The sequence below is a fragment of the Ixodes scapularis genome, unplaced genomic scaffold, assembly GCF_016920785.2.
Source record: "Ixodes scapularis isolate PalLabHiFi unplaced genomic scaffold, ASM1692078v2 PGA_scaffold2__306_contigs__length_199485367, whole genome shotgun sequence".
NCBI classification, from domain to species: Eukaryota; Metazoa; Arthropoda; class Arachnida; order Ixodida; family Ixodidae; genus Ixodes; species Ixodes scapularis.
Window position 1 is genome coordinate 153,073,299 of NW_024609857.1, and position 27,706 is coordinate 153,101,004.

At 41.0% G+C, this 27,706-nt stretch overlaps 1 protein-coding gene across 1 annotated transcript in view; it reads left to right on the forward strand.

Moving 5' to 3' along the window:
* LOC8043865 (lipase 3-like) overlaps window positions 1-26,929 on the forward strand; it is a 64,648-nt gene extending 37,719 nt beyond the window's left edge. Inside the window, exons 3-7 of the mRNA XM_040211489.1 lie at window positions 2,649-2,760; window positions 4,864-5,014; window positions 12,144-12,236; window positions 14,288-14,440; window positions 26,687-26,929. Coding sequence (XP_040067423.1) covers window positions 2,649-2,760; window positions 4,864-5,014; window positions 12,144-12,236; window positions 14,288-14,440; window positions 26,687-26,929 — 752 coding nt within the window. The remainder of the gene's footprint in view (window positions 1-2,648; window positions 2,761-4,863; window positions 5,015-12,143; window positions 12,237-14,287; window positions 14,441-26,686) is intronic.
* The last annotated feature ends 777 nt before the right edge of the window (window positions 26,930-27,706 follow it).

Below are 27,706 nucleotides of genomic sequence, written 5' to 3' on the forward strand. Positions count from 1 at the left end.
GTTTTGCTTCATTGCAGTAGGCTCTGACATCGTTACTTAATGAAGTGGAAACAAAAGCCGTGAACCTCCATGGCAAATAAAATAAAGTGTAAACTAAACTTTTATCACAGACCATACAAGTATGCATGTGTTGCCTACAGTGTGCTGTGACGTGTTTGAATTTAGTTTTTCTGTAAAGTGACTGAGTAACTTGGTACGGGGAGGTTTGCGCTTGTACTTCTGTTTTAGTTTCTGCGAATATCTAACGATGCACGTAACAGTGGTTTCAGCAACAAAAAAAAAAAAAAAATCAAAGAGACAATCACATATTAGCACAAAATTTGGCAGAAATACTCTATTCTATTCGTGTTCTAGAAATATTTTATTCAATAAAACCACCTTCAGTGACAATTACTTACTCCAAGCGGCTTTGAAAACGGCCGAAAACGTCCACAATCGCAGCCTTTCTCGACTTTTCAGTGTTGGAGGCATCCGGTTGGTCTTTTACTCGACGACGCGCCAGACATAGTAGTCCAGCGGGTTTACATCTGCAGAGTTAGAAGGTCACATGTTGGAGATGTCGTGTTCGTGGAGTTTGCCAGTCAGCCAATCTGGGGTTGCGTGTGCCGGGTGGCATGGACCGGAGTCCTGCTGAACCATGAACGGCCTCCCCTGGCCCACACGTTTTGTTTATTGTTTTACTGCAGTGCCCAGGGTCTCGATGTAGGCTTTGGGTTGATCCTAAGGTTCCGACGAAAAACGTGAAGCGGCATGACGTGACCCTCGTTGCTCACAACGGCTAGGTTCATCACAATGAAAGAGACTTTGCCCGCATGTCCGTAAGAACTTTATCGAGGTTCAAACATAGTAACCTCTCATTCCTCCTGTATTCCTTTTGTTCTGAATTAAAAGTTAGTACCATCGGAAAAAAACACTTCCGGTTCTTTTGGGATGTTCTAGCTTGTTTAACACGTGCTTGAACCAAACGACATTGTTTTCTTGGGGCTTTTGTGAGATAAACTGCCCGTTTTTTGTTACTACGACTCGTATTTACCCAAGTAGCACACTTGCTGGGCCCAGGCTTGGGTCACACTTGCCCGAGCCAGAGTAAACTTGGCTCAAGCCTGTTCCAAGCTTGCGCCAGTGTGGCTCAAATATAAGCCGGCGAAGTGTGCTGCTAGGGTAGTATCCTGAAGCATCACAAGCCTGAGAGTGGGTTCTGCCACTTCGAGCTGCTTGGCAATCGAAACTCATTGATTTTCTGGGGTCGTCGTTAACTATGTCCTGCAGCCTGCTAGACAAACTCAACCCTCCTCATGAGGTCTGACCGCTGAGAATTTTTTTTTCGCTTATTCAAAGATGCATTATTTTTGTCAGAAACCTAAAATTCTTTTCTGACCCTGAAAGCAATGAACCTTCACAAATTCAAGAAGGTGGCTATAACCAAAATGCTATGAGCGGCGGCCAAGGAAATCAGGACGGCATTCTTTTTCAGTTCATGTGTCTATCAGAAAGCTTCCATTTTGATATTGGTAATTCACATAGATTACAGATGCACTCGAAGGCAACGTCAAGCGTCTAGATGGGCATAGTAAGAGTATAATAAGTTATTCAGCATGGAGTTGTGTTCTCGAATACCTCGCGCACCCTTAGTGCAATAATGTGAGCAGCTATGTTCGTGTTGGTGCGTTTAACTTAACGATTCTTCTTACGATGTTCCTTTCTCGTCGACGTGTTTTAGTGAGAGAATACCTGCTCAAGTTGCAACAGCAGGTTTTGTCTTAATTTTTTTCTTTTTGTGAAAAAAAAACTCCAAATAAAAGCCTTCTAATTAGTGAACATGTACATCTGATTCTACCATGAAAGTTTATGAGCGTCATTCAAAATATCTAAATCAGTCAATTTTGACAATATTTTAAGTGCCTGCCAAGTGCGGTGGCAAGCTGAACTTCTCAGTCGTGCGACAGGCGCAAGGCTAGAGGTGCGAAAAGGCTGACAACACCTCCGCGGGTTTAGCATTCGCGTTTTCGAGACGCCAGCTTTGGGGCTGTTGCATGAGATGTAACTTTAGCGTAGCATCTCACCTTTGACGTGCTCCATATCTTGCAAATATTTACCAATTTAGTGATTTTTGATGACGCTAAGCAAGCTCTTAATTCATACCATGGCTTTATTTTCACCAACCATAAGGTTAATTAACAAACTAAAATTATTCGTTTGACTTGTAGTGATGACTTGCCCCTTATATTACGCCTCCCCGGCATTATAAATCACCTACACATACCATATTTGTGTTGCATTCACAAGTTTGCTTGAAAACAGATGATCAGGGCGTGAACACACATCGTGTATAATTCAACGAAACAATGTTCGTGAAGAAATTCCGTTGGAGCGGTGCCTTGTTTTCAGGGGACAAGGATAAAAGTTTTACACACAATGCTTCATCACCGGTTGAATTGGTGCCACGAATTGCTGACAGTTGTAGCTGACGGTTACGGGGGAGGCAATGTAAAGTAATTTACCGCTTGTAGTGGTGTAGTTTAAAATTTCCCGAAGGCGTGGTCAAACATTTCATAATACTCGTGAGCGGAAGTTTCAGCTTTTACTCAATGAATGAGTTCCGCTGATTGAACAACTAAACTAAAACAAATTTATATTTACGTTTTTAGGTTTCCTTCTTGCGGATGCCGGGTACGATGTCTGGTTGGGAAATAACCGAGGAACCAGATACACGAGGCACAAGTGGCTAACGCGTTTTGAGAAAGAGTTCTGGGATTTTAGGTAAGAGCGTTTCTTTCATCATGACATTAATGTAACTTTTCAAAAATGTTAATTGGTTACTTTTAATATTAGGCCTGCTGAAAGAGGAATGTTTACTGACATGAGCTCTAAAAATGCAAGTTACATTTCTCGTTTGAATGTACTGATACATGTTGCCTCAAAAACATATGAATTTAAAGATTAAAATACAACTAGCCTCTCTCAAACGCAAAAGTTTCACCCAAATACGATTGTCGAAGCTGCAAGGAAGAACTTGAAACGGGGTATCTTGTTGGTCTCAAAATGGCAACCTGCATTTCTCTGCGAGGTGTATTCCTGAAGAGGCTAAGCTAAGTGCCACTTTCCGGTCTTCAGTGAAGCCACACATGTTTGATATATTTTCTGAATGATTGTTAAACAGATTGCTTTAGATGTGGTTAGTAATTTTCCCTCAATTTTTATTACTTCTAATGCCTGATGTATGTTTAAATTTGGGCAAGAATCACTACTTCTTTGGATTATTACCCGGAGATGTTTTACTACACCAGTCTTTGGTTTGAAAAGGTTATTTTTGAAGGAAATATTTTAGTTTCTCTCATTTTCTGTTGGAATCCTTCCTGTACTTCTAGACAATTTATTTTAGAATAATCATGTTTGGTGATTCAAAAAAATGTCACGGTATCAACTAAACAACGGACCGACATGGCCATAATCATATGGGAAATATTTCAATTGAGAGATCTGCCCTCGTTTCAAACTTGCTTACCTTACATTTGAAAGAGCGGAGTATTAATCAAATACAGTCATGGGTAGACGCATAAAAAGGTTGAATATAAATGATTACTCGCTCGAGGCCCATAGTAAGCGGAGCACAAAAAATCCCATGGATTCATTAATCCACAAGTTTCGAGCGAGGAGATATGTGCCATCTGCGCGACTCTAAATTCCCTGATTAGTTGCATATAACCGTTGGACAATGACGCTGCGTTAAGTGGCTTTTTAGATAAAAGCAGTAAAGAGGTTCAATTGCAGCATCAATGGCTGCTGGTTCTGCCTGACAAGTGTCACCTAGTCCAATATGTGTTTGTTGGTTGTAGAGTTGAAACTTTAAAATTCAGATTGCAGATGCTAAGTGCCTGGGGTACTCTATTGCCCATTTTTTTTCATCACCCTCTTTATTGCTATTGTAACTTCACCTTTCAAACTGCCTCTGCTCGCGTATTTTGTTTCCGCCCACGCTGAAGTTTATTTCTCGAGCGCGTCACCTGTTCACTAGACTGGTTTCGCCTTCTCATTAGATTCGATTTGCTACTTTCTTTTAAAAGGTAATATGAAGGATCTTAATAAAAATAACCACACTATTGTATTTACTTGTGTATAAAAACCCAGAAAAAAAAGAAGCAGCAGAGGATCCATAAAAAGGGGGCCTTATACATATACAAGTATCTAATAAAACATCGGTGAACTTATATATTCGGAAAATGCCCAGTCTATACCTGTACACTGAGGCATAACACTCCCCTTTGAAGTGGCATGATATGGTTGAAAAGATGGCCGGAGGGTGCTTTCTATAAGTTGTCAATATCAATATTATTGTCCTAAGCAGCTTGAGAATATTCAGATTAGTGCATGATGGCTATAATCCGTTGCAACAGATGCACTTTTCAAGGTTTTGTTAACGGTGGTAATAGACTTGTAATGCTAGTTCACGTAGTTGTGACTGCCTTTTACAACCGAATAACCTCTAACCCCCTTTTAAGCCTCTTGTGATTGATTGCGGCCTGCTGCGCAGCCGGTCGGAAACAGTCACAAGATGCTTGGAGCCGTTTTTGAAGGCTGATTCACACTTGCACGACCGACCATGATCGACTCTCACACAACCCGTTTATAAACAGCTTACCATCGCAATCGCTGTTGCGCGTTGAGGCGCAAGCAGTCACAAGTGGCTTAAAAACCGCTGGTGACGGAGACGGTCGTAGTTGGTCACTGAAGTGTGAACCCCCTTTAAACCTTTCCGTCCAAAAGCAATCGAAAGTGTGTGAACCTGTCCTTGGTGTGTTCTAGTGTTTGTTATCGTTGCGAAATTACCATGTTGCGACCGGGACGTGCTATGTTTGCTTTCAGTGCAGATGAATTGAGCACAATTGATCTACCTGCAATGCTGGATTTTGTTTTGAAGAAAACGGGACAAAAACGTTTGCATTACGTGGGGTGGTCCCAAGGTGCATTAATGATGTTTGCCCTTCTGTCCGAAAAGCCTGCTTACAACGGAAAGGTAACTACTCAACTCAACTCGTGCACAACCTTCGCATTTTGTAAAACTATCGATTAACTGTTTGCTGCACACATATTTCTAAAGATTGCGAAGTGTTTCATTTCAAGTTCGCAGTACTCGGGCACCTTGAAATGATATCATCGAACGCCAAATTCGAATTTGTTGCCTTAAAATTGCCAATAAGCCATATCTATAATATTTATCACAGGTCGAGAAGTCAATGGTCCCTTTAGTTGAAGGTGGTTGTGTTTGTCCTTCACATAAACAGTTTAACAGGTATTTTCAGGTCTACTCGATTGAATGTAGAACCTTGTACAGTATAAGCCACATTTTTATAAGTTTGTACATTTTTATAGACAAAGTTCGTATTTGTAAAAGTGCTATCCAACTATTGAGTTTTAATGCTATGTCGTACCTACCACAGAAAAACAAAAGCTAATAACTTGTTTATGAAGATATGACGACCCGGTTCAATGTAAAAATCAGCCAAGCAATGTTTAAAAAAGTGATAGTATTTCAACGTCATAAACTTAAATATATATATTTAAATCCCACAATCATGAGCCATGCAGCGAGTAATGACATTGTGGTAGATGATCTCTAGTTATAATAATATTAAACGCGCATTTATATGATGAGCCTGATAATGCTTGAACAAATAAAGGCTGCGTTGAAATATAAAGTCTTAACTTCACTCTTTGGGGCTGGCATTATGTCACAGTGCTGCCAAGAGCAGAGCACTCTTATTAGTTAGACCACGGCTCTGCGTTGATTCGGAGTATTTATTAATAATAATAATCAAATGAGTCAATCAATTCATCAGGGTTTTTATAGTGTCCAGGAACAACCAATCGGTCTCAGTGCTAGGGCACTTAAAAAAACGAGCAAAAGCACACACACATACAAAAGTGCAGAAGGGGAACGTAGTTAACCAGTCTAAGAATAAAAATATGAACAAGTACGAAAGACACAGAAATCAGCAAAGGGAACCAGAAACACAAAACAGACATCACAACGTGTGACAGCAAAAAGCAAATACTTGGATATCGTACTGACAAACATCGACCCTTATATTGATCAGCCCTTTTCTTGCAAAAGGAAGTTTCCAACAGCGTTTCCGAACTAACTCCCGCGTGAGTTAAAAATATCAATTGTATCAGAGTAGTGGCTATAACACTCAGCTGATCTTCGGATCGGGTTTAAGTGGCTAAAATGTCGAGCTATATAAAATGACGATTGAAGCAGTGTAGGCAGACGTGGGACTCTAAGGTTCACTTCGTACTGAAGGCTGGGAGAGTTAATCGAGCCGTGTAGGGTCTTTAATAATAATAATAATAAAATTTAAAAAATGATGATAATAATAATAATTTTAATATTAATAATAATACATTTATTGCAGGTACTTTAAGTATATCAATGTAGAATAGCGGGAGCATCAAAGCAATAAAGGCTTGTAATACTAGTCCTTAAATTATTAACTTCAATGCACACCTAGAACAAAATAAAAAAAAAGCAGAGAGCCAGAACGCGCGACAAAAGGGAATATGTACAGGCAGTGCGCTACGGCACAATGCACAGAGTTCAGGGAAAGTGAAAAGAGCAAAGAAAAATTGCATAGGCAGGTAAATACAACATTACATGCCTGAACATAAAGCTTTCTGTTGACGTTTCAAACCTCCTCGAGATTTGACATCAAATAGAGCAGAGTAAAGGTAGTTAAAAATGACAGGTACGTAGTACAGACGAATGTATTTCCCAAGATGTATGATGATGCGCATCGGTGTAATCGGTGTCGGATCTGGAAGGGCCCAACATGCGTGGTTGGGGTTTTTAAAAGTGTTATTCTAATAGTGTCTGATTATTACAGTTTGCCAAAATAGTGCTCGACATGTTGGTATAGAGGGTCGTTAAACAGGCTATCAGATGATTGGAGACTCGAGGCATATTGCACGCTTTGCAAAATTCCTCTGAGTAAAGAGTTCACTTTAGAGTCTAATTGGTACGTACACTGTCCCGACACAGCTATCCCATACCGAAGTATTCAATACACCGAGCACATGCACCAGAAATCCTCTCGTTGACGTCGGAAAAATATGCGCAGGTTGTAGAGAGTGCAGGAAGCGGCTCGTAACTCTTTAAAGATGTAGGAAAAGTAGAGATTTCCATGATAGATTACAATCAAAATGAAATCCTAAATATTTTGTTTTGTTGACAAGTCTATTGGCTCGCAGATGCAAAATACTCAGTTTGAAAAGAAAATCAATTTTAGCGGACTACGAAAGCATATCAGTTGCGTTTTTTTAGGATTGTTTCGAATTACATTCTCCGAAGACCAATCCATCACCCGTATTTCAACTAATTGGAGCAAATCAACGGCATCACAGTAACGTATATGACTGGACAAGAAAAAAACGTATCATCGGCGTGTTGAAATACTTTACAGAGCTTTAGCGCCTGCGGGAGGTCGTTGACATAAATATTAAACAAAAGAGGTGACAATATAGAGCTCTGAGGAACGCCATTTTGGCAATATGACATATGGAGACGAGCTGAGCACGATTTAACAAAACGTTTTCTAGCAATGCGTAAAAAGGGCCTCTAAAGCCAAGACTCTATTGTTTACTCAAGATAACTTAATGGGACACGGAGTCGAAAGCCTTAGAGACGTCCAGAAAAAGCGCACATGTGAAAAGGTTGTGCTGGAACGCACTATAAAGTAAATAAAAAAAAACAACATCTTCAAGCAAAGGTTGTGCGCCTTTTCCGGTTATAAACCCGTACTGCTGTGCCGACAGAATATCAAATTTATCTAAAAAAGCTGTCATTAGCAAGAAAAGGTGTTTTTCTTAGAGTTTCGCTAATGAAGGCAAGATGGAGATTGGACGATAACTTTACCATGGTCTCCATTTTTATATAAGACGATTGCCGTTTTAAGATATTTAGGATTATTATTGGATATTATAATACCGTTTAAAACATCTATAATTAGACTCCTCAGGGACTTAAAATTTCTACGCATATTGTAAATACCGGGTAATAATCCAGGCTTGAAACTACGCAGCATACTATGTAGTGCTTCCTCATCTATTTCAGAAAGAAAGGCAGATGAATCGTTTTTCAAATGGCCGCTTAGTGACAATGGCCACTCTCTCGTGAGACACTTGACGTATTTCCGAAATTAGGATTAAATGCAGTAGTCGTGGAATGTTTGTTACCAGAAAGATACTTTGGAATCGTTTCATCGTCAGAATGTTTTGCATTGTGTTCACCGCGCATTTCTTTAACGACAGGCCAGGTTATGCGGGAATCGGAATGCGCATCAACCAGCTTCTGTTTAACATGGTTTCGCTTGGCTGAGCGAATGATTTGCGGTTATTCGGTTTCGTTCACTTTTGATTTTGATTGAAAGCTCTAGGGTATTGGGAGAGCGGCGGCAACACGTCCACAAGAGCTTTTTGTACTTAACTGCGGCGATTATGTCATTGCTCAACCACACATCTTCCGCGTAGCGCTGTTCAACTGTAACAACTGTTTTACGGAGTCGTGTGAAATTTTGCTATACATGTATGAATTTAGAGTAAAGCTCCTCTTGACTAAAACATCGCATTAAGATGTCCCATTCATAACCAGAAACTAGTTTTTCGCACAAGCTCCGATCAACAACTTCTATTTGTCGTGTTTCAGGAGTGGCGCATTTAGGAGGGGTATTTTAAATTAACTGAACGGCAGTGAAGTAATGATCGGCAAGTTTTTGCAAAAATACAGCGGATTTAACTAGAAGTTTGTAAGCCCGTAAATTGATGTGATCAAGACAGGCAGAAAAAAAATGTCCATTAAAAATTATTCTGGTAGGGGCTTGTATAGTAATCTAAAGACCGAATTCTGAAATAATATTGAGGTAGTAACAGACGGGTTGTCTTTGCAGGTTTTATATTGTCAATATTTGTGTCGCCGAGTGCGTGAAGCTGTTTTGCGACATTGAAGTCGGCCAAACTTGATCTCAGTAAATATAAGAAAGACGTAACATTATCAGATGGGGGGCGATAGACGGCAAGTAACGTAACCGAGTATAATGGGCTAGAAATGTTTAAGGCTATACACTCTGCGTGATCAAATGTAACATTCAAAAGTTTTGTAAACCATGATTTTTTCACAAATATTGCGATACCCCTCCCCCCCTTTCTAACCCAAACATGTAGGGAACAATTCTCGATATTTAGGAAGGAAAAATTGATCGATAGATATAGATGGTACATTTACCTGAGTTAGAACCCAAAACGTCAGCGAGATGTTTTACATATTTTGTCACAGTGCAAAATTGATCCCAATACTTCCTAACACTAGGAATATTAGTGTGAAAGAGAGTAAATCTAGTGGGAAAGAGAGTAAACGAATATTAGTGGGAAAGAGAGTAAATAATAATCTTTTTATTCACACAACGCTTTCGGTATGTAAATTACGGCTCCGTCTAAGCCGACAATGGCTTGTAAGACTGGACCCAGCAAGTTCGCAGAGGCGAAAAAGAAAAGCTTAAATAAACCAGCACGTAAACAAGGTTTCGGCTAACCAGCCTGCCAAGTCAAATCAAGAACAAGTATGCAGAAGCGAGAACAAAACAACGAACAGAGATAGAAACAAACACCCGATCATAATTTCGGCAAACCAGCCTCCCAATTCAAATCAAAACGACACCAGCGCAATAATTAGCTTTCACAAGCATACCCTAGCAGTACACTTTCCTGGCTCATACTTGTGCCAGTTTGGCGGAAGCTTGAGCCAGGCTTGAGCCAATTTTGCTCTAGCTCGCGCCAGTCAGGCCCAAGCCTGGACCGATTAATTGAGCCACTTGGGTAATGACGAAGCCCTTTTTTATTTGTTCTTTGTCAAAATTTATTTATGACTGATTAGTCCGATTCATCTTTTCCAATTGGCTTTAAGTCCGCAGTGCTCACACGGGAGCGGACAGGGGGTCATTTATTTTTCAGTCTTTTTTGCACTTCCCAACCTGAAAAGTTGTCCTTTGTCAGTAACGCTGAAAATGTATTCAGAAGGGTATAGTAATGATAATAATAATAATATTAATAATATTGTCATCATCATCATCTGTTTCTTTTCCATCAAAATATGATGGATGGAGACCTTGGAAAAAATCTGTTTAATGCGGCTTGACGACTCCTCGACACCCCTCCTTCGATGGCAGCAGCGGCAGCAAACATGCACTGACAAAGAGCAACACAGAAACAGCACAAATAATAGTTAATACCAAGAGCTAACAAATAAAAACAGGAACTACAAATAAATTCCTACCAAACATTCTACACATGGTAAAAATGCATACACAGCATCCTTAAAATAAAAATATTAATAAATCGATAAAAAGGTTTGAAGATGTTTTACTGATGAAACAAAAAAGTCAGTATTAGTAGTCTTAAGGGACTTAAGCAAGGTTTGAAGTGTATTTGTAAGCATGTGCTCGGCATTGGTTGTTTTTATATTAGGTAGTTTTCAAGTGTGTGCCGTTCCATTTGGGCATATTTTTAATTTTGGTACAAGAAAAGCTGAGTCAATACCGCTACAGAAATTCTTTTGTACTTCTCATTTATAGGAAACACATGACCGATGTTTATACAGGCAGTAAACGTGCACCAAATTTAAACTTAAAAAAAGGTTTCCTAAGGTGGTCATAAAAAATATCACAGATATTCTTGAGCATTTTTTTCTGTAACATAGGTACTTTGTACAAGTTTGTATTAGTTGTATTGCACCCCCCCCCCCCCCAAAAAAAAAATAGTTCGCATCGGAAAGGAATAATGAATTATGCACTTATACGTTTCCCCTGAATAGCAAAATATGGTGGTGACGGTCGTGAAGCCGACTTGCGACAGCTTTACCATAGTAAAATTTACCTCATATCCCATCTCATTGGTTCTGTAAATATAACGCCGCGTGTTTTAAAACTACGCACAACATCTTTTTTTTAATTTAATATCACTACTAATATTATTATTCTTGTTGTTTTGGCAGAAATAAAATTTCCATAATTGTGCTATAATTAATCGTCGAGGCATTAAGGCCATCCTAGTTAGCCAAGTCTTTTCGAGCTCGATTTTCCCTATTTACAAATTTCTGACCGCAGTTGCCAAAAATAGGCTTGTACCAGCGTAAATTACATATTTGATGTACTTATCCAAGTTCACAATATCGTCATTAAAAATATTTAAAAAATGTCCGTAAACACTTCCTTGGGGTGCGCCAGATACCAGATACAAATGGTTTAATATCTGAAGAAGAGCTGCTCATATGAATGTACCACTTGCGATGTGCGACATGTGTTAAAATAAGACTTGGCGCCTTTCCACGAATACCTAAGTTTATAGATTTCTAATTAATAGATTGTGTTTAGATGGTCGAACGCCTTACGGAAAGCAATAAGATACTGTAGTTATTGTGTCCACAAAATTTCGAAAAACATATTATTTTTGTTCTAATAGAGGAAGCCCTATAGTTTGGCCTTTGCGTAAACCAAACTGTGAAGGAGATGCCATGTTTATCAAACAACGCAAAAACAAATGTTTCTCGAAACGATTTCAAAATTCAGATAAAATTTAATAAGGCCTATAATTTCCGATGTCGCATTGGTCATTCTTCTTGTGCACAACACTAACCTTAGCAAAATAACTTTTTTTTTTAAACACGCCACGCCGCAAACACAGTTTTCATGCCTTCGGGTAAAACGTTGAAAGTCCTGAGTACTTGGGTGTAAAGGGGCAAAGATTAAAGAAAATAGGTTATTTTTGTGGGCACACTTTTGAGTATCTTTAAAACACGCGTAGAGCGAACCCAAGAACGTATATAACGTTAGAAATTACGAAATTACAAAACATTCACTGCTTGAATACGTATAACGAGACGTGAACCTTTAATAACACCACATTTGGAGATGAATCCTGTCTATGCGATATTAATTTTTTTTCTAGGCGCGATGGCAGTTAATTAGGAAGACAGCTGAAAGAAAGGATCCCAATAAAGTACAGCATCCAAAGTTCGGAACCCCACATTGTAGATAAAAAATTTGTGCTGCGAGGGTCGGAAGATTTAATCGTTTTTTACTTTTCTTTTTCTTCCCTAGATCAACCTTTTTAGTGCCATTGGACCTGTGCCGTATATTGGGCATACATGGTCTCCAATCAGGCTCCTCGTTCCTTTTTCAAATTTGATTGCGGTGAGAATTCCTTTCGGATTTCTCGTGATGGATTTAAACGGTATACATTTTTTTCTGTGTGGATTTACATGATCAGAACAACACTTGACACTGATTGCACGTATTTAAATATACATTTTTGCTGCTGGACGTAGCCCTGATTGCCGCCTAGAGCATATAGTATTGAGCATAAAATGTATTTTTTGTTTGGTGCTTTCGAGCGTTTGCCAAATTTAATGTACTGTTTATGTTTTCTAAAAAAACCTTTTTTTGTGTGTGTTTTGACTTTGACCCGTAACAGTTCGAAAATTTTGTATGTCTATTATATTCATTCAATCCAAGACGACATATATAAAATAATGTATCGCGTCTCTTCTTAGGAGCACTGGTAGCATAAAATGAAAGTTGGTGTTTAGCATTCAGCTGTCAAGGGGGGTTTGTAAATGCCATTCGAAAGGGTTACAATCTGGAGGCTGTTTGATTGCGCCTAAAATGGGACAAGGTGAATTTAGAAAATAGAATTTCCATTTGTTATGAGCGTGAGAAACATTAAATTATTAAATAAACAGACACCGACCTGTACCGACGAAGCTGATATGGATATGCGTTGGTTACTACTAACCTTATCCTTAACCTAACAAGGAACTTGGAATTTTGTTGGTCCTCTAGGTTGCGATTACTTCATAATAGAACAAGAAAGAGCAAAATACATGAAGTTTTTTTTTGAAATCTGGTTTCTTTTGCAGGTGGGCTTTTTTTACAGTTATTATGAAATCTCATTTAGTTTGGAATGTATACAATATGAATGAGCACCCTTTCTTTTTTTATTGTGTGTAAGTTTCAGATACACTCTTTCTTCATTTATTACGGCTACGTGATTTGCCCGTCCCGTAATAGTGCCATTGCATTTCCACTCGAAACCGAAAATCTGCCTAAATGGCGCAGAAAAATCTGGTATTTCGCTTTGTGAAGAGGAAAAAAAAACGGTTGCATGTTTTGAGGTTCTCATACTTTACGGTTGCATTGCGTGAATCTTCTCATTGTTTATCATACAATGAGTGAAAATGTCATCATACAATGATTAGTTGAGGAACATCCTAAAGACAAAAAGACATTATTAGCTCCACCTTCATATAATAACGAACCTGACAGAGAAAGCCACTCACGAAGGAGAAGATAAATTTACCTCACCAGGCAAGTTACAAAGCACAGTTCCTCAACGGACTGTATATTTCTGACCTGTACTCAAACATAACATGAGGTCATTCAGGCGATAGCCCCTAGCTTGATAAGGAACCGCGTAACAAGCAGCAGTTGGACTGGTAGAATGGGATGGGGAGGAAAGAAAGTGTTCAAGTAACTACGTCCAGGAATTTCTTGATTTTAAAGTGTTGCCATCTATTGACGCAAAAGTCATTTGAAAGTTTAAAAAAGTTTAGTTAAGTTAGATTTAGGGCAGTTGGTCAAGCCAATAGCAAGGGTGCCAACGCCTAATCCCTCTGGAATATTATTATTTGTTACAAGCGCGTTTTAATGAATGTGGTTGCACTTTTATGTCCGTGTATTTTTTTAATTTTGAACTATTGGGAATTTTGCAATATTAAACTACGAATTTCCGAATATTGTAAGTCTAGAAAAACTTAAACTCCGAAAAACGCCGAATGTACTGCAAAATATTAACTTCGTAAGCACTATCTGAATTTAATGAAAAATAAACTGCGAAAACACGGAATCCTAGTTAAAAATGTGAGAAGTAGTCGCTCCAAGACAGCTCTCTAACTGATGTTTTGAACTCACGATTTACGCATGTAAAGTCACACGAAATACGGCAGCTTTTTGAAGTCGGGGAGCTTTCACTGTTAAAGCATGTACACAGGCGAGTTGATTATGATATATATGGTAACCCAGGAGTGAGAGGACAAAAAAAGTACGGAAAGGCACAAACCTTCAAAGTTCTGAAGCTTCGCGTCTATCCGTCCTTTTTTTGTCCCCCCGTTCCAGAGTTACAATGTCTAAAATGTTTGCTGGTTGCGCCCTGCAGTTATCATTGTCTACTGTTCTGTGTATTGCAGTGGCAGCTGGGACTTTTCGGAGCAGACATCACGATGAACACTGGCATTCTAAATATGCTCGGCAAAAACCTCTGCCCCACTCCTTCGTTTAGACTGATCTGCAATACACCTCTTATGTTAATGGCCGATATCAACGATAATCAAATGAACCACGTTAGTGTACTGTCTTCATAGTTTTTTAAGTAGTTCAATGTTTGTATGAATGCTTATTGTGAAGAAATTTACTACGTCCCCCAAAGAGTACAAAGTAGTTTTTATGTGACATAAAACATCAAGTTTGTTCATTTGACTTTTTTGTTTTAACATCTTTCTTCTCAACTGCAAGCTTCATTTTTGCGGATGTAAAATAGTCCTGTTACACTAGGAATTTAGAAATGTAATTAAAAATATCAACCCATATTATATTAACATTATCTTAATCGGGGAAATGCAAGCACCATTAAAATTAATAGTGTTTCCTATTGCACGCACCGACAAAATCCGCTAGAAAAACGACCGAAGGTTTTGTTTCGAAACATGTGACATTCATAACCCAATTAAAATGAGCCTATACACAGTTATTTGTCAAATCCTTAGCACCCAGCCTAGACATTGTCAGTAGCGCTTATTTTGGTAGCGTATATTATGAAAATAGAAAACCAAACAGTGGTTGCGTGGAATCAATTTAAATATTGTGACTCATCCAAATAATGTATACTAAGAAAAACCTCTGGAGAGTCCCTAGACGGCTAATCCGTAAGATAATTTTCATTATTCTTAAAATAAAGAAGATAACATTGCATTAGCCTCTATTTGAGTTTTAGGGCAAAAGTCTGTTCTTTTTTTCATTTCAGGAAGTTTTGGCATTGCAAGAAATATGTCTTCACTGTGGTCACAGGAATTACAAATTCAGTAATATTTCAATTGGCTCGTATGATCACGACTTGCAATGCTACTATTATTCCCTGTATTCGATATGTGGAATACGTTTCTAGTTAATGATTATGAAAAAAACGTGGTTATAAAACTCCTGTATGCATGATGATTGCAACTATGATACACATAGATATATTCATAGAAATCTAAAATATGTTCCAAAAAAAAAGTGAAAGCCGTTTACAACTCCCTGTAACACCGAATTAGAGCGCAGCTCTTGAGGAGAAGGAGGGAAGGGTACTGGGGGGGGGGGTGAAGTGACCTGGGGGGTCACGTGACCTTGGGGGTTCACGTGACGATGCCAATGATGTCATCAGTGACGTCACTGATGACGTCATCCGTGATGATGACGATGACGATGCGGATGCCGGTGACGTCATCAGTGACGTCGCTGATGACGTTATCAGTGATGCTGGCGATGCGGATGCCGGTGAGGTCATCAGTGACGTCACTGATGACGTCATCAGTGATGATGACGATGACGATGACAATGCCGGTGACGTCATCAGTGACGATGACGTAATTGGGGAGGTCACGTGACCTCGGCGGGGGGTCACGTGACCCTGGGAGGTGGTCACGTGACCTCGGGGGAGGGGTCACGTGACCTCTGAGGGTCACGTGACCTTGAGGTGACCTTGGGGGTCACGTGTCCTTGGGATGACCTTGGGGGCCGCGTGACCTTGGGATGACCTTGGTTACGCCGACGCCGCTCAAGCCGGGAACAAGCCCCTAAGAGCTGCGCTCTAAAACATGCACGTATGGTCGCGGTGCGCGGAACGTTAAATCAACGTAGTTGCGAATCTATGTTGGCACTGCAGGATTAAGGTAAATCAGCTTTCAAATTCAACATCTTAAACTGGCTCGAAAAATTCTCTGCAAATAATTGCCCTCATTCGAGATGTTGATAGAATACCACGCCAAGACATCATACCGTATGTGTAGATCCCAAATTCTGGAAACACTTGTTCAGGTTATGATACTTTTTGTGAATGTAAATCCATGTCTGTGAAGTTCTTAGTTCCTTCTGACGAAAAGTATAATTATAAAGACTTTTAGAGCGCAGCTCTTAGGGGCCCGTTTCCAGCCTGAGCGGTGTCGGCGTCGCCGTCGGCGTCGGCGTAAGGGGGGGGGGGGGGGTCATGTGACCCCGAGGTCACGTGACCCTCCCCCCGAGGTGACGTGAACCCCCCCCCCCCCGAGGTCACGTGAGCCCCCTCCCCCGAGATCACGTGACGCCCCGGGGTCACGTGACTACCCGTAGGTGACGTGACCCCCCTCAGTACCCTTCCCTACTCCTCCTCAAGAGCTGCGCTCCAATTCGGCGTTACAGGGATTTGTAAACGGCTTTCATTTTTTTGCACGTTTCTATAATATAAGTTAATAGAAATGCTATTCACGAGTATTGAATTTAGTATCAAGAACTTCGAACTCAAAAGAGGCGTGGAAAGTGAGCTATCAATGACAGTTTTGTTTTCAAGAAACAGCCGCCTCCCTTGTAAAGAAATAACATTATTTTCACTCCTATACACCAATACATTTTACATTGCTTTAATGCGGAAATATTGTACGCTTCGATTTCTAAAAAAACAAATATTTTTATAGAGGAAATGAAGTTTCATATATTTAGAACGTAGTCTGTTAATTGTATCTAACAAACATAATCTTCTTTGCAAAAATTCTGTTTCTCTAGACACGATTGCCGGTATACATTTCCCACAGTCCCTCTGGTGGTTCAACGAAAGATATTCTTCACTTAGCGCAGGTAAGCTTCTGGTCACACCTATACGCCGTTGCTAGGCGCACTTACGATGGTCATAATTTTTCATGAATGCAGGAAAAAAAGCCAGTGAAAAATAACAACTAAATGCGCAGGAAATAAAGCAAAGCTCATCCTTGTTTGCTTTCGGAAAATATGCAATCAGGATCACGTGCGCTATAGCCAGCAAAGCAAATAATAAGCATACTTCCTCTCATATTTATTTTCTGTGAAGGCCCAGATGCATTGCAAAAAAAAAAAGAAAAAAAAGTAGGGAACTGTAATGTGCACGTAAGAGTAAAAACAATGGAAATACTCACAAATATACTAGATGAACTAGTAATTGCAAATCTTGTATCAGCGGTGTTAGTCACGTACAACTACGTAGCGTACAGTTACATGCAGCGAGAAAAGACGGTCCCACCCCTGAAAACATAATGGCTCACCTTCATATTAGGAAATTAAAGAGTCTTAAATATATCCCATTGCTTTGAAGATTACAATAATGTGACTCATTTTTACTTCAGCTATTTATTTTATTTTCATTGTATTTTATTTTATTTTAAGTGCCCCAAAACAACCACCAAGGTCTCCTCTTTGGCACACAAAGCATCAGACACGCAATATTTAAATTTCGGCGACAATCACTTTCACTTAGTTCCTGAACACCTTAATGTCACTCTATATATCAAGTTCGGCATTTTCAATATTTTTAGACAGATTGTATTCGTGACAGAGGAGATAGTTTACAGATGGTGTGAATGCCGAGAGGCGCTGCGGTTCCTGTCGGAACGAGGAGGGACATGAATGTTTACACCACGTAAAAGCGAAGAACGCTATTCACAATTTTGTACAAAAAACTAAGTCGCGCTCTGTTCTCCTAACGGTGAATGGTATCAACGAAATCCGAATAAGCAGAAAAGTGTAGTCAAAATAGAAACGGCGTTGGAAGTAGCGATCATAAACAGTACGTATCAGTTTGAGTTTCACATTTCCGCTAAGAAATGCCAGGCCACAGAACCGAACTCAAGCCTAGACTATAGTCGGTGATAGGTTAAGCAATTATGTGGAAGCTCCATCCCCTCTTTTTACCTTAGCAGAGCGAACGCTAGAGAGGAGGCGACCTCCTCTCCAACGTGCGCTCTGCTAAAGTGGAAAGACGTGGGAGAAACTTCCTCTTTACCCTTAACCTGTGCGCCTACTATAGACCTTTCCAGCACTTATCACCGAGGCGAAAATGGTTGAGTCACTGGGCTGTGGACGCATGCATGGCGTCTCATATTTCGGGCAAGAAATCTACTGCGCACGCTCAGAACGCCTTTTACAGCCCAGCAGGCCAAGATGGCAGGGCGCGGAAGGCGTGGTTGCGAAGACCTCCAGTGCCATCTAACGAAAGAAAAGTTTAGCTATCATCGATGCTATTGCGTGTACGAGTGGCATTTTAGTATCCGTTTGATTTTTGTTGTCCCTTCTGCTTAGCGGCCAATGATTGCTGAATCGACACCGATTTCGGCGCTGCGTTTGTATCAAGCCTGCGGCGTTCGCATAGAAAAAAAGCAGGAGTGAGAGACTATGGAGGAGGCAGACTATCTGCTTTTTTGTTGTTTTTCGCGTTACATGATAATGGTTGTGGTATAGACAATAATACGCAGTTTTCAGTTCATTTTATAGAATTGACGTGAAAGGAGAAATTCTGATTTTGACAAGTAGCGGTGCTCTTTAAAATTAAAACTAAAATAGCTTATCAACTTTTATCCCGCGAACCTATTAATGAACGGCCGAAAAGCTCATAACTCAGCTTGCCAACCGCTGTTTTTAAGCAACGTTTGATTGAGGGTTTTGTCGTGGAACGTGTCTACAATCGGTGCTGATATCAGCAGTGGCTCAGCGACAGCCGGTCAAGTGGGGACCCACTACAAATATTGGACCATTGTTGAAACCTCGATAATAGTTTAGCTCTCCTGTGATAGGTAGCGCTGCAGGCCTACTAAGCCACGCGCTCCATTGGGGTTTTTTCATGTCTCCAGCCGCGTTACATCAACGACGGGGAAGATGCGGTATAGAGAGTGAGTGTATATTGCTATCTCACGAACGCATCAAATAATAATAATAATTGTCTTCTCCGTTGTTTCTTTTTTGACAGGAATTTATTCACTTTCGACGGGCGTCTGACTTTACCGCCGCACGTAAAGCATTTAGCCAGAGCAGTACGACCGCTAGCCTAGGGTCTTTAACGTGCATCACGCAGTAGAAAAGCACGGCAGCATGCCCTTATGATGCTGATCCAGATCGAAACGGGCAGAGGTGGCCGGCGATTCAATACAGAATCTTTGGGTTCTGGAGCGCGAAAATTCTCTTCAACTGCTCAGAAGTGCGGTGTTCAAGCCCCACTCCAATACCGATCACCCTCATCAAGTAAGCTACTGCGCAAAAAGTAGAAAATACCTTTTTTCGCGGGGATCCTGGCTTAAATTTTTGACACTGACCGTTTCGATCTGGATGATCATCGCACCGGCGTGTGGTTTTGTATCACTACTGCGTGGTTTATGTTCAAAAACTAGAGGCTAGCAGTTGCACTGCACCGGCTAAATTTCTCGTCACCAGCTGAGACGGGGGTAGCCTGTTAAGATCAACAAACTTCCGGCTGGATAGACATGGGCGCAACAAATTTACATTTGCCCTTTTCAAAAGTGCGCATCGTTGCCTGTCCGCCATCGTTTGGGCACTTACTCTGAGCATGTATTGACACGAGCGCTGGTGTCAGCGTTCGGCAAGGACATGGATCCAGTCGCGCGCTTTCGTGTCCAAGAAATGGCGAGGACCAATGTTGCTTGATCGGCTTTTGCAAAAGGTATATTTATTTTGTGAGAAAGTACATTTCATGTAGAACAGGTGAAGGTCCGACGGGCTAAGAAAAAGAGAGAAAGGGAGAGAGCTAATGAAAGAGCCACGAGCTCCGCTGCTGGTGGGGAAATTATTCACGGATTTGATAATGAAAACTACGTTGAAGACTCAGCGATGAGTCTCCTTTTAAAGGAGGCCACATCAAACGCTATCTGTTTTAAATACAATAAAACGAAACACATTAGTTGTGCAGTGTTTCAATTAAAATAACGTAACTGTTATACCTCCGGTGGTCATAATTCACATAAGATTATTTTACTTTTCTTTTGAGTCAGTCTTCCCTCGACTGGTACAGTATGTCACCCGGCTCTGTATTTTATTTGCACTGAGATGGGAAATTCCAGAGGCCATACTCAATCTAAACGTAGGCGTTTTTGTATGATTTTATGGCTCAGTAAAACAGGTCATTCTTTCGGCAAGAACATTATCTTAAATCATGGTGAATTCGATATATTTTTGACCAGTACAAGTAAGGACCGCGTTGCCCTTCTTAATAACCGTATTGCTTGATGTCTTTATGTACATGTATAAACAAATCCTAAGAGCCCAGTTGCACCAGCCAATATATGGTTTGGGGACGTAGCTCTGTACTTGGCGTTGTTTCTATTTTCAGCTGGTTGCCTGCGACTGTTTCAGAAAATTTGACTTCGGCTTTGTTAAAAACATGCAAGTATACGGAAACGTAAGTGCTCTTATGAAATGTTTTAGCATGATATTTAGTATTTTATGTGCGCATTTAATTTGCGAACTTCAGTAGGCGCTTTTTCGGTTACGCCCTTGGATAACACCATTTAACTCTTCAAAGTAAATAAAAAACACCAATATTTTATGTATCCATGTATAAGTGCACTTAGTCCTGAAGCTCTTTATTACAGTCCATTAGATTTTTGCTACGTGCGCAAACTGTCCCAGAATATGCGATAACAAATTGAGCATCGTTAACGACGTTGTTTCAAGATTTTAATATAATGCGTTATGAGCTGGATATCCTGCAATTCTACACAGGTTCCTTAGACCGCAAAACAACGGGGCAGGCGGCATGATATACCCGATGCAGAATGAAAAAAAAGTCACGATTCCTTGACGTGTACTGCAGAGGAAATGCGCCGACAGTTGAGACCCTGCAAAAATGTGGCACAGTAACAATGCCGTATTAAATTTAGTGAACTTAAGATCACTCTAAGTTCAGAGGATGGTGTTCTTGTAGTTCTGTGACTTCACGTCAAGCCATACTCCATAATTTCCCCGTTAAAATTTTGCATGGGAATTAAGCGTCAAAACATTCTCGTTGAATTTAGCAGAACGTATTTTTTCACTAAATCTAGAGGAAAATTTGTGACGTAGTGTGACGTGACGTCACGTGACACAGCGAAGTCACGACAACTCTGGAGTGTAGTTTCACAATACGTTAAGTGAATCTGTTCAACCGCTCAACTTAGGGTTCCAGGACGTGAGGTGGCTAGCGATATGAGCTAGTATGCGCAGTCGGCAGCCAAGCAGTACGGACCATGTGGTCGAGCAGGAAGAGCGTGGAGATTCAGGACGGCAGCGGTGGTGTTTAAACGTGTCTACTCACCCGCCGTGTGCGATACCTCCCCATTCCAGACGCAGGCACTTTAGCCGCGCGACAATGCGGTTGGTACAGTCTCGTCGCCGTCTGAGCGTTCTAGCTCATAACGGTAGTCAGTGTGCATACGAAACACAAACACGATACGCTGCGCAACCTCGCCGATAACGGCTATGGCCATAAAATATCTACTTCTTTGTTCCAGTTTACAGCTTCCCGAAACCGTTAGAAGTTATACAGAGAGAAAGTGTTCCAATATGCGTCTTTGGCGCACCGAAGCGCCATAGAAGGATACGCCAGTAAAAGGGTAAAATAGAGAACGCGTGAAGAAGCCGCGATGACGAAAGCAGACGAGTCCGCGCAGTCCTTGGTTGAGGTCGAAGAGGGGAGGATAAAATAACACAGACAGATTTGGCGGGTAAGCAAACGCACGATGAGCGTGATGAGCAGTCGAACATACAGGCTGTATCTTGATGCAACCGCGGACCTTAGCGCAATGACGCCCAGAGACTGGACACAAGCACTGTCCGAGTGACCTGCATGTGCTCCGGAATTGTCGGATGTTCGTGATCCGGATCTATCGGATATTCATTTTCACGTTTGTGACCGATCAGAGCGGTTGCAGAAATCTCCACACTTTTAAAATGTTCGGTGCTTAAAAACAAAGAAAAACAAAAACAAAAACTAGTACACCGAGAATTGTAATGCGGGTGCCAAGCTGAAATAAAGATTTATGATAAAAACCACTGATATAATTATGGAACACTTTGCTTTGGCCATGAGTGGAGAGAGTCAACGGGGGGGGGGGGGGGGGGGGGGGGGAAGGGGGTGCTAAATTCTTTCGGTGTTTCCTCGTAACTGATAGCGGGTAGAGAGCAGAGCCGACGTTGGTCTGACCATTACAGATACGAGAAATTAAGTTTCAACAATATTGAGGCCCAGCGTTAACCCTCAATAATACTGCTCCTCCGAAGCCGCTTCACACAAATATCGCAGCGCTAAATCAACAATGATGCTGCTCTGATTGCAATGGAACTTGGCCCTGAAGCAGCGCTGTATCAGCGCTCTATTGCTAACACAGGGTGATGTAAATGGTGCATAAGAAGGGACAGCGCTATTTGCAGAGCGGACCAATGGCGCTGAGGTTGTACCGTAGCCCATGTTTGAACAGGCATTTAGTCTCCTCAACTCATGGCAAAATGAGCAGTCACGTGTTCTACCTCCATGGTCACCAGACATCAGTAGTCACTAAAAGGTTAAGAAATAGAGGGCGTGTCTTATTAGGTATTGCGATGTTTGCTTTGTGACCTGTTGTTCGGCTTTCTTATTGGTGAATGGCGCTAGCTAATTGGCTGTGGACCGATAGTGATATGCTCGGAACCTGTCACGCCCTAAATTTGTTTTCAAAAATATTTATTGAACCACGCAGACGTTGATTCCTAAGTATTCGTGAGTGTATATTATATAAACCCTATTTGAAAATCTTGTTTTGTTGGACTCTCTAAAACGACCATGCGACGACCCAAGGCAACGTAAGCAACAAAACCACACGACAGATGTCTAAACAAGTATTCTACTTCATCCAGTATTGGAATAAAAAATTGGGAGTGATTAAAACGTTCGGCTATTGATTGGCGTTCTCGTTTTAGTTGGGCGCCTGTATGTCACCTGAGTGACACACAGTTTCGGTTTCGAAGACAGCCGGGTCTTCTGTCGTTTGGTAACCGCCCTAACCATGCTGGCCGTCCTGCCGCGGCTCGCATTAGTTGTGGAAAGTGGTTGTGGAACCTGATTGCGGATTATAACTATAATAATACGTAAAGTAAGCTTATAAAAATGTAAAATCCCAAGAGGATTTGAAACAAGAAATTTGCGAAGTTAGTGGCAAGCAAAGACTCTCGCGCGTGACCTCTCAACTGTAAGCACATTCGATTTGGTCGATTTATTTTCTTGGGTAAAATTATTGAACGTAACTTTACCACGACCGGCTTATGGGCGTGAGTTTTCTTTCTTTTTTTTTTTTATAAATTTGACATTACAGCGATCGAATTCCTGAAGAGTAACTTGAGGTGGTGCACCTTGGGTACCTAAAGGCAATTAATTTTGCGTATGTATCATGCCATCTCTTTTTTTCTGCAAGCGGATCATCAATTGTTTTATCAAAGCGAGAGCATATTTGCGGCTCGTCATTTCACGATTATAATGGGACGCGGTTCGGCCAATCAAAGTCGCAAACAGTTTCCTCAACCTTTCTGTAGCACGACATGCGGTATCTCAAACAATATATGGTGCCGGTGTGCGGCTCGAAGCCCAATAGCCGTCCGCGGTGTAATAGGCGACGCAATAGCGCTCAACGAGGACGGCCCTTTTAAAAGTATTTGAGCACACTATCTGACGTTAGATGTAATCCGTTGACTTGCGTGTGTCACGTCATTAAGGTGCCGCTGTTGGAGCGATATCTGATACTCTGGCCTTGCTCACCAAATCCGTGCTACGTCGTTATCTTTCACAGTCTGCAAAAGTTTCCTGCCGTGATGTATTCGTAGAACTCAAAGTGAAGCTCCCAGAGAATGAAGATTCTCTTTTTTACACTAATAAGATAATACAAAGTATCAAACGAGTGAAAGTGGATTGTATAATAAAGCACAATGATTCAGAGCAGGCATATATCTCAGAAATTCGAAAAAGACATTTCACAACCACTTCAAGATTTCAGTGATTAGAATGACATGAGAATGATCGGTGCATCTGTTGAATCTGTTGATCGGTGCGTTTGAATTTACAACGATTTTACTTTATCGGATTGGTCATGAAGACTAACGTTAGATGGCGCACAGAGAGTATTTGTGGGCAAAGCAGTGGAGACCGGGTGCTCCTGTAACATACGAGAGCCCCGATTTGCATTACAATTTGAAGCCCCAAGAGACGCCACATCGAACTTGGTATTTGAACATCAAGTAAACTTAAGTACACTCTAAAAAAGGCCTGTGCGTCTACGTTCATACACAACACTCGGAGAGCCAATCAGCGCGACTTACGGAGGCAGCTCAGCGAATGACGATGCCGAAACATCTGTTTAGACCAAAAAACGCAGACTGAGTTGACATTAAGCAATGCAAGCGTGGCGTTTTGCATTGCTTAATATCAAAACTCGGAATGCGTTTTTTGGCCTAAACAAATGTTTCGGCATCGTCATTCGCTGAGCTGCCTCCGTAAGTCGCGCTGATTGGCTCTCCGAGTGTTGTGCGTGAAAGTAGACGCACAGACTTTTTTCAGAGTGTACATGCGTTCGAGCATGCTAACGTTACATTATATTCGAATAACATAATATACAAAATTCAATGTTTTTTTGCAGAAGTTTTATCTCAGAAGAGAATAACTGAGAAGATTCTCACATTATCTGTGTCTGCGGTTTGTAGTTTAATAAATATTTTGAATACGATAAGTCCGACGGATATTGATTTGACTAAAAACCAAAACAAAAATAAAAAGAAATTTTGGAACTACAAACGTGAAAATAGCCATGTTGAAGATATGCCTTCCTAGCTTTGGTTACCCTGCCAAAGAAAGTTGTGGCAATGCATTTCACAATTTGCAGAAAAGCGGCGCAACGAAAATTCTCGGGTCGCACTAATATCCTGAGCATGTTAGGGGATTCTAAGGACGTCCATTAAATGGTGCATGCCCCTAAGCTCTGATGAGCATTTGACTTGTTTATATCAACGGGCTTGTGCACTATTGAGAGGAGATAGCATGTCGTCCAGTGCAGAAGGAAAGCTCATAACTTCCGGCATTTAAGCATCTAATCGTCCCTTGAATGGAACAGCATTCATGCCTCTTTAGTAGCGCTGGCGTTAACGCGTGACGTTTCTCAGTAACGTAGTAATGTACTCGTTACGTTTTAAAACCAGTAACGGGTAAGCTACTTACGTTACTTATTTCAAGTAACGGGCAACGTAGTTACGTACCTCGTTACATCTTCTTTCCAAAACCTGAAGCAAAGTACAATTGTATTTCGTTCGTGTTTGTATGCGTTTTGAATTAAGTTGTGACACAGCGGACGCTACGAGCTAATCTGAACCATCAGGCGGCGTCAAAAGGGCACATTCCTGGTGCTCGTCATGTTTCTGTACGTATTCTATCATCACTGAGCTAAACATAAAAAGAAAAGGCTTAGTGAACAAAAAGTTAGGGCGCAAACATGAAGGTTTAACATTTTGGGAAAAAAAACCGAGTCTCGGGGAAAAATGGACAACACAACACAAAGTCGCAAACACAGCTGTGTTTGAGACTTTGTGTTGTGTTGTCCTTTTTCCACCCCAGTCTCGGGGTTTTGTCCAAAAGGCATAGTGACTTGCGCTTTTTACGCTATTGATTTGCCACATTAGCTCGTATTGTTGGCGGCGTCTGGACTTAAGCAGCTGAAACGAAGGGTAGGAGCCAATCAATTAAGTATTTCACTCATTCCACATACCTTCAGAAATTGTGCTGTAATTTTCCCACGCAAAATGTCGCTCCTTTAAAAAACCCTAGCACCCATGCTTTTTGTCCGAGTCTGGGAAAGCACCGTAGCCTCCAGAAAACGTTGTTACCGTCAATTTATAAATAAAAAGTAACGCAGAAGTAACGTGCTTTATTTTTGATCTGTAACGGTAGTGGTATCGTGACCTTTTATATTGCAAGATACGAGTAACATGTTTCCTTACGTCTTTGTTAACGCCTACAGCACTGCTCTTTAGTCAGCATCACTGATGGCGATTGCCTGCGTGTTGAATAAATGAAGTAACATAAGGTAATGCGTTGACGCTCAAATAAAGTTTCGAAAGCTTCAACTTTTTCTTGTTTGCTTATGTTGGCTTTGCATCAAAGGTATGATGCTTCAAACACCCATAATTGTTTATATTTTTATTATTACGTGCTTCTGTTAACTTTTTTTATTCGGTGAAACCTACATTGCCTCTAATGCTGAATGCCTTGAGGCGGTTCAGCAAGGAACATGAATGGATAAATAGCAAGCAATATATACATGCCAAAATAAAAATGCGCAGTGGTAACAATGTATAGTATAATAAAGTAGGTGAATGTGCCGTGTTTATTGCAAATATTTATTCAACTACCTTTATGCATGACATTAGGTAATGAAATCAAATAATATAAAAATTGGTGAAGGCTGTCGCAATTAAAATCAATGTTTCTGGTGCACGTGAATACTACGTCGAATTTGAGTTGCTTTAAAGGGGAAACTTTTCTTTTCCAGATAAAACCTCCGAGCTATTCACTGGCACGTACGAAGGTTCCCGTTGCCATCTACTGGAGCCAAAATGACTGGCTTGCCTCAGAGACGGACGTTCGTCACCTGCGAGACGATCTTCCTAACGTTGTGTCCTTCTACAAAGTGCCTGATCCGCAATTCACGCATATTGACTTCGGATGGGGCTGTAACGCAACAAAGATTCTTTACGAGCCAATGATCAAGGAGATGAAAAAATATGGGCATTAAAATGTGTCAATATTTTTGAGTGCCATGAAGTCGCATACTTGGGTATGGACGATTTCCTCCATTGCAATTTTAGGGTGATAATTGTTGCTGGCGAGGCTTCGCAGAAAATATAGTCTGTGTTTTGTGTATAGACGTCGTATCTAAATTTAGCGGGGAATCACAGTGTCGGCAGTCACCTGGGGACGTGGCGTCACAATTTTAACGGTAGTTTTAGTGGAGGATTTCTAGTCTGAGGTTGGCGAAAACATTTATGTCACGTTATGTCTTGGCACCACGAAACGTTACAGTTGTACGTCACGTCCTAGCGTCACGCGACGTCACGATGTCACATTAACACCGTATGTTAAATTTAAATATAGCTGTGTAGCTATGTGCAGCGTCTCGGCTGTCCCCGCAGCGAATATTTGGGGCACTGCAAAGTACAGGGAAACTTCTTTGCTGTTATAGTATAATCTGGCAGTAAACTTATAGTTTAAAGCACAATGGGGAGGTAAAGCAGAAAACAGTGTTTCGTTTCATTTCATTTCATTTTATTACCTTAAATACCCCGTCAGGGTTATTACATAAGGGGTGGGGTTACATATAAAAGCATTTTTAACAGACATTCATGTCGGAAGGTGGTTGGCGACAGTCTCCATGAATACTGATGGACATGTGATGGCGGCGACGTGGTGGGGAAGGCCGTTCCAGTCTGCTGCTGCTTGAGAAAAAAAAGGCTAAAAAAGTAGTAGTGCGGGCACGTGGGAGCGTTACTTGAAGTGGATGACCAATGCGCGG